Source organism: Phaseolus vulgaris, chromosome 9, assembly GCF_051622355.1.
Source record: "Phaseolus vulgaris cultivar YP4 chromosome 9, ASM5162235v1, whole genome shotgun sequence".
Lineage (NCBI taxonomy): Eukaryota > Viridiplantae > Streptophyta > Magnoliopsida > Fabales > Fabaceae > Phaseolus > Phaseolus vulgaris.
In genome coordinates this window covers 11,625,336-11,632,967 of record NC_143506.1, presented here as the reverse complement: position 1 = coordinate 11,632,967, position 7,632 = coordinate 11,625,336, and the positions used below count along the sequence as shown (strand labels likewise).

At 32.7% G+C, this 7,632-nt stretch overlaps 1 protein-coding gene across 1 annotated transcript; it reads right to left on the bottom strand.

Moving 5' to 3' along the window:
• Positions 1-1,041: 1,041 nt before the first annotated feature.
• Positions 1,042-5,142, bottom strand: YSL3 (YELLOW STRIPE like 3). The gene is made up of 8 exons (XM_068628235.2): positions 4,534-5,142; positions 3,762-4,156; positions 3,502-3,674; positions 3,214-3,311; positions 2,979-3,113; positions 2,697-2,886; positions 2,500-2,614; positions 1,042-2,185 (listed from the first exon to the last, which is right to left on the bottom strand). The coding sequence occupies exons 2-8, from the start codon at positions 4,132-4,134 to the stop codon at positions 1,248-1,250; spliced, it is 2,022 nt and encodes a 673-aa protein (XP_068484336.1). The 5' UTR covers positions 4,135-4,156; positions 4,534-5,142; the 3' UTR covers positions 1,042-1,247.
• Between the last annotated feature and the right edge of the window lie 2,490 nt (positions 5,143-7,632).

The window sequence follows — 7,632 nt, the reverse complement described above, 5'->3', positions numbered from 1 at the left end:
CCTGCACCCTATATTTTTCTTCAGGCACCCCTACATTCTTTGAAATACCGAAAGTATCCTTTCATAGTTTTGGGTAATTCTGGAATAGAGATTCCGTAAGTAAAAATGTTTCTGGAATATGGATTTCATAAGTAAAGGGTGTTTTCGGAATAGTACACAGAAGATAAAAAATCATTCAAGAATATCTTTTTTAGAACATTTTTTATTTATTTCCAGATTGATAAATCCAGAATTAATAAAATATATTCTGAGAAATACGTTTTGAAAATATTTTGGAAAGAGCAATCAGAATCAGAAGTCATTTTTAAAAATGGTAAAATCTTCTTAAAAAAATGGGATGCAGGAAGAAATTTGTTACGGTGAAGGAAAAAATAGCCTTTAAATTATGAGTAATGCACACAGTAAAATAGTACCTCCTTTGTTTGTTGGGCTGTAATAGAAAAAAACTAAAAATGGGTGAACTTAAAACTTTTATGAGGTGCAATTAGTAATTTTGATAGAAATAACCATTATCTTATTTTTAATTCATTTTCTGTTTTAAATATTTTTTTTAAAAGAAATCATTACTTCCTTTACGAATGTTTAAATATATATATATATATATATATATATATATATAATACATCTATCTATTATATTGATGTTCTTCATCCCCACTCTCTTTCAAGTCGTATTTCTTAAGCTAAAAAAATTTGAAAGAAAAAACTTCCAAACAGCTTTCACTTTGATTTAAAAAATTATTTTAAACTTTAACTTCAAAATAAATTTTAAATTAAAAAAAAAAAAAAACATTTCCTAAGCATGACTCAACCTGCGCAGTAGTCAACCTTGTATGAAGCAAGGCTTCAATTGTGGGACTGAGACCAATCTCTCTGTTTAATTATGTCGACACGGACTATATGTTTGGATGGACTATTTAGACAAACAATTAACTTAACATATTTGAGACGTTCTTACAAAAAGTAAAGAGCTTAAAAAATTAAAATTTGACATATTTGAGTAGAGTTATATGCTTAATTTGAATATTGAAAGTGTGCTCAAATTGAAGGTGTGCTCAAATTGATTTCTCCCTCTAATAGTGTCAAAATATTTACATATAGCTCAAGATTCTAAGAGCAGAATGTTTATGAATGTAAATTGAGAATAATCAAGCCTCCTACGACATTATGCCCATAATCATCGTAAGTAATACTAAGTTTGATTGCATCTGTTTCATCCTATCTATATTTGAATGTTATTGTGAACTTCTAACTGGCACTGGCTGACAGGAAGCTCATGCAGATTGGAGGACGAACTTTTAACAAAGCTAGAATGGATGAAGGGAGAATCCACAATCCATCTCCACAAATCAAACCAGAAGCAACAGCAGGAACCATCAAACCTGCCTCACTTTTGTTTAGTTTGTGCCACATAAACACAACCAAACTACCCATGCACATGTCAATGGCAAAGTAACCACCAACTAGGAAAGGAACAGCCATGGCCATTGGAAGTGGAATCCATTTCCCAACCTTTTTGGGGCCAAGATCTCTGACCAAGTTGGCTGCTACGGCAAATGCAAAAAATCCATAGCAGAGTTGCAAGCAGTGCTGAGGAAGGGCAGAAAAGCCTTCCACACCAAGAATTGCCATGTTTCTATAAATGATGGCATATGGAGCCTTGTAATCCCCATTTGGGTTCCCCACATCAAAAGCCTTGTAGAAAAGGAAGAATGTGAGAGGAGCAACAACACAGCCTATTGCTGTCCCAATTGCTTGGCTTAGAAGCATTGAACGGGGGGAAGTGAAAGTGAGATGGCCAGTCTTGAAATCATGCATCAAATCAGATGAAATGGAAACAATAGATTTTATCAGGCCACACCCCACAAGTCCAGCAACTACACCATCACTTTTTCCTGCCAAGGCTGCAAGCACAAAGAGAGCCACTTTCCCATAGTTATAGGCCATGTTCATGTCAGTTAAGCCTGCACCATAAGCATTGCAGAAGCCGAGAGAGGGTGCGAAAAGATAGGCAAACACCACGTAATACCACTTCAACTGGGGGAACATCAAAGGAATTACAATGATAGAAATGATGGAGAACAATATGTAACCAGCACATGCCAACCATATGGGAATGCTCTCTCTTGCAAACATTTCATTCCTTCTAAGATCATCAATAGGGAGCGGTTTCTGATTATCTGAAACTGCAGTGCCAAAAACATTAGATTTTTACAGACAAATAGAAGACTCACCGATATCATAAATCACTCCATATAGAAATTTCTATATGGATAAATACCAAATGCAGCTTTGCACCAAATATAAAAGCCTATATGCATAGACACAACAGAAAAAAGTGTAAACAATTGTTCATATCCCTTCCATTATGTTACTCTTTTTCTTTTGATGGTGGTGTGCTGAGACGATAAAAGCAATTGCTATTACAAGGTAAAAACCTGTGATTGGTAGGACTTGAGAATATATTAAGGATTGACAGACATCCTTGGAAATTACTTACATGTATTAAGGTTCTTCCTTCTCACGGAGGCGTGGATATTCGTGGCAGTGAAATAAAGAACTTTGACAAAATTGTAAAGCCCATCACCGAGAATCAATGCAATGGAAATAAAAACCTGCAGCAACAAAATGAAAAAATAAATAAAAGTCGAAGGCTTTAAAAATTGAAATAGCTAAAATAAATAGCCAGATTTAGACCTTATATCCATTAAGACTCTTCATGCTACTTTCTGGTATACTTGCGGGAAACCATTCTCCTTTTAGTCCCCGGATTAACGGCCACATAATGCCCCATGAAATCACAGCACCCAGAAGCAAGGATAAATTTACAAGATGGGAACAGATCATTCCTGCTCCGACATAAGTCATGCTGAAATCAAAATAGAACCTGCCAAGTTGAAGCACTTCAATCAGAAACGACGAGCAATTATTTCTGGGTTCAGAGACTATTCCTAGTTGAATAAAGACAAAAGAGCATACGAATTTTTCCATGCTTTCAATCCAAAAGTGGGAAACTGAACAAATCCACAGCTAGCTCCACCCGTATAAAACCATTGAAAGAAAGCCCAGAGGAAACTGGTTGAGAAGAATTTCAAGAAACCATGAACCTGCTTCCTGCAAAAGTTGAAATGGTTTGAGCTCCAATAAACATTCACCTTGTTTAACTTGAAAATACCAAACTTTAGAAGTAGGGCAAAACAAAACATGTTCATACTTGGCCATCACATCTCCTTTAGGAGTATGGAACCCGTTGATAAGAACAGCAGTAGCAGTTCCACTTGGATAAGTTAATTTGTAGTCAATTATCATAATCTGTTAAATAGCACAAACTTCATCAGCATCTCCACTCAAGTCAAGCAGAACCAAAATCCTTAAAAATGAGACCATCACTTCTAAATGACAGAACAAGACAAATTAAGTTACAGAAGAACAACATTCGGACAAATATTTGCATTAAATGACCATGTGCAACATCATATAACTAATGACTAAAATGAAATACCTTTCTAATGGGAACCAACGCCAACAACCCAACAAAGCTGGTGACAAAGAGAAAGGCTGTCATCCATCCAATTCCAGGTTCCTTAATGCTTGCAGGATTATTACCCTCTGTGTCAAACCCTGCTTGCTCATATGTCCTCCTATTCAAACCCAAGAGGTAAGACCCAAAACCACCTACAGTTACACAAGTTCAGTTCATTACACACACTATCATTTACACAAACACAAGTTAAAAGTTGAATTGGAAAAAGACCCACCCACCTCCTACCGCGATGCTATAGCAAGCGACCGCACAAGTCTGGATTACGGTATTCTCCTGTCTAGTGAATGGTGTTGAAACAATTTTGGCCTTTGCAAGAATCTTAGTCCAAGCTCTGATGAACACAAAACCAAGGAGAGCAACCGAGACATTGAGATTGGGGATTAACCCAGTTGTGAGGTTCAGCTTCATCACAATCACACTATAAATTGCACCAATCAGAATGCTAGCCACCAGTCCCCGAATTGTAATCTGTCTTGGCCATGGTGCTATTCTACTCACGTCATCAGGCACAACCGGAGCCTCTTCAATGTCCTCTCTTCCGAGATTCTCAATCTCTTTGAGTTCTTCGTTGCTTATTGCATTAGTACCCATTGAATTCAACAAATCCGCAACCCTGAGAGAATGATCAGTCACCACAGAAAGGAAAACAGGACAAGAGGCACTCAATCAGACAGAGAGAGATAGAGATAGAGAGAGGAGATAAAAGCAATATTTAATTATTGCTTGACAAACCAAGTTGCGGACAACATATAAAGAAACCAGTTTTATTACAGGATCATAGTTCCGACTAAACAAATAGAGTAAAATCAGAAAAATAATATTAAAACAGTTTACAACAACAGAAATATAGAAAGAAAGATGGAGATTTTGTATAAGAAAGAAACAGAAGAAAATGAATCAGAATCGGATTCCGCGGTTCAAAGATTTGATGCCACGTAATGAAAAAAAAACAGTGATGAGTGAAAGATGAAACAGAGTCAAATATGTTACCTCACTACTGAGTTGCGTATTAAATTTCGATGATGGAGAATTGAATCTCTCGGTGGTGACAGGGACCAGTGCTTGAATTGAATTGTGGAGCGGCGAGAATAACTAAGCGCGTGGAAAGGAAGCCATAAAAACGAGGACGCAGAAGAGAGGTAGAAAAGAACGGAGGGAGGTAAATAATGGAAGGAGAAACGCGGAATTTATAATTATCATTGAAACCAAAGGTAACCTTACAAGGCACTTTGGGTCTGTGTCGCTGCATGCAGTACAACGCAGTGGGTGTGTTGTACTGCAAATGATGTTTTTGTTAAAGAATAATGATTTTGTACTAAACTTGTGAAAAGTCTTAAACAGGTTTTTCTACTTTCCGAATAAGCTTGTTAGCTCCACACACAAAAATAAAAATAGATGTCGTTGACTCAGATGCAGAGTGGGAGGTGTTGAAAGTGGGTGATCTTGGTTTCTACTGTTTCTGGCACCAAAGGAATCAGAAGTGTTGTGTGTTGTTGGGATTTGTGTGAACGAAGGCGTGTGGCGCAAACATGTGCGCAGAGATCCTTGTGTTTACGTTTGATCAAACCATTCTTTTTGGACCAAGATTATTCCGAAAATATTAAAATTTTATTTTCATTCTTTAATTTATGCATATTGTTATTCATGTCACTTTTTTTAATAACGTTAATTTACACCTTAAAAAAAATTATTTGATATTTTAACAACACCTTCAAATTTTAAACCGTTGTGACTCTCGTTGCAACGAGAAGTAAATCTTTTCCTTGAAATTAATATACAACACTAATTTAATTTCTTAAAATGATAAATTAAAATTTACATATAAACCCATTATAAATTTCATGCAAGTATGTGTTCATTAATTGCTATAAATGTCTTACAATGTTAGATTTTTCTTCCTGATCTTCTAGTCTTCTTGAATTTCTTGAATGACGGGACACTGTGAATATATTTTCACCTTCAAATCTATTTAGATATCACTTAAAATTGAATTTCTAATTAGAATTTTATTATTCTCACAAGAGTGTTCTCTTATTTATTTATAGTGGTTGGGTTTTAGTTGAATGAATGATTAATTTGGTTCTAATAGAATTTAGTTATTATTTAATCAAGATATGTGAGTGTTAATATAATAATTACTTTATAAATTATATTAAATATTTTTTTATTTAAAATCTTAATGATTATCTTATGAGAATAAAAGAAAGATATTATACTAAAATATATAAAAAAATATTAATAATTCATTAATGAATGGATCAAAAAGGAAAGTTTTAACCATTTTATATTTTTATTTTTGCATATTTGGAAGATAAGATAAGACAAATTTGTATTATTTAAAAATGAGGAAAGTAAACAATTTTCAAATCTTTAATTCAAATAAGGGTTGTATTAAATGTTATTGTACATTTTTAATTTATAATTAAAGCTAAATAATTGAGTAGATAGTTACACTTGCCATTTTTATAATTTGTCTTGTTCACCATCATTTTCTTATCTTTCCTTGAATAGAGAAGAATCATGCAAGTGTGTGTAACTATGCTTTATATGTTCTCTCTTCTTCCTTGATACAAATGGAAGTTTATCAGAAAATAAATATACATATTCCTATATTTAAATAAATAAGTATAAATACTTTTTGCTTTTAAAAAACGTCTGTGACGTTTAACTAAACATTTTTCAACACGCTAGTCCTGTAGATACACATGAGGACATTGGAAAGCTACTTATTTTTTAAAATTTTAATATAAAACTTATTTTTAAGATAACGTTTTCAGTATATTTTATAAAAAACACACAAATATATATATATATGCGCATTAAAATAAGAAAAAATAAAATGGAGAAAAAATGTTACAAAATAATTAGGGCACCCAATCATACGGTCCTTTTTTTTCCTATTTTTTAATTAACTTTTATAAATAAAATTAAAATATTTTGTAATTATTTAAATTATGACTATTAAATACAAACTACTAAATATGTTGTATTTAAAATTTTAAATCTTAAATTTTTACTTAAAATAATAAAGTTTGAGTTAAATTGGTGAATAAATATTTTATTGTTGAAAGTTATAAAGTTTAAATATAACTTCAGTTCACATAAATTTTTTTTGTTTGATCCCAATTCTGGTATGGAAATATCTATACCTAAGGGGATTCCCTCTTTAATTGCTCTCAAATTTTTTCCTATTTTATCCTTAGATTAATATTTGGTTTTATTTCATTATTTTGATTATTGCGTCATTTTCTACTTTTAAAAAATATTTGAAATAGATTATCGGTTTTGAATTGAAAGATATGATTTATTTTAAAACTATGAGAGATAAACAAATATTAGAAAACGTGAGTAGTGACCAAAGTAGTGGCAACAATTTTGAAATGTAACATTTTATTTTTAACTTCTTTCATAAATATTTTAACTCCCCACTTATTGGATTAACATCCACGATTCCCCTTGAACTGTTAACTCCTTATTTTAAGTCCTTTAATAGTGCTCCCTCTTTAACTCTTTATTTTAAGTCACTAACACCCAACCTTCTCAGAAGAAATTATTATTTTTACTTTTGGAGAATAAGAAGAAGGCGAAAAAAGAAAAATGGTTCCGATGGAGTAATTGGAAAGAAGGCTTAACATATGCAATTCAGATGTACCATCACTGAGTCAGACACCTAATTGAAAGGGAAATAGGCGCAACTCCGACTCGATCATTGGTGCACGCTACTAATGTCATAACAACTCCCCTTTCTAATTTTTTTTTTGTTTCGGTTCGTTCTTTTATAATCATTTATTATTTACATCTTTGTCTCCTCTTCCCTTTCTATATTTTTTTTTCGGTTCGTTCTTCTATAATAATGTTCTTCTATAATAATTTATTATTTACATCTCTCTCTTCTTTTCCTTTTCTAGCTTTTTTTTTTTCTTTCAGTTGGTTATTCTATAATAATTTATTATTTAGTCTCTCACTCCTCTTCCCTTTTTATCTTTTTTTTTCGTTCTTTTATAATAATTTATTATTTACGTCTCTCTCCTTTTCCGTAACTATACCAACATTTTTTAAAGATACCATTATCTTTGACTTGATTTGAGT

What these genes read in the sequence shown, in the direction of transcription:
- YSL3 (XM_068628235.2), bottom strand. Translation starts at nt 4,134, where the DNA reads ATGGGTACTAATGCAATAAGCAACGAAGAACTCAAAGAGATTGAGAAT. An exon ending in AAAGGAGATGTGATGGCCAA is followed by an intron (nt 3,114 to 3,213) that starts GTATGAACATGT and finishes CAACTTTTGCAG; the next exon opens with GAAGCAGGTTCATGGTTTCT. An exon ending in AAGGAAGAACCTTAATACAT is followed by an intron (nt 2,186 to 2,499) that starts GTAAGTAATTTC and finishes TTGGCACTGCAG; the next exon opens with TTTCAGATAATCAGAAACCG.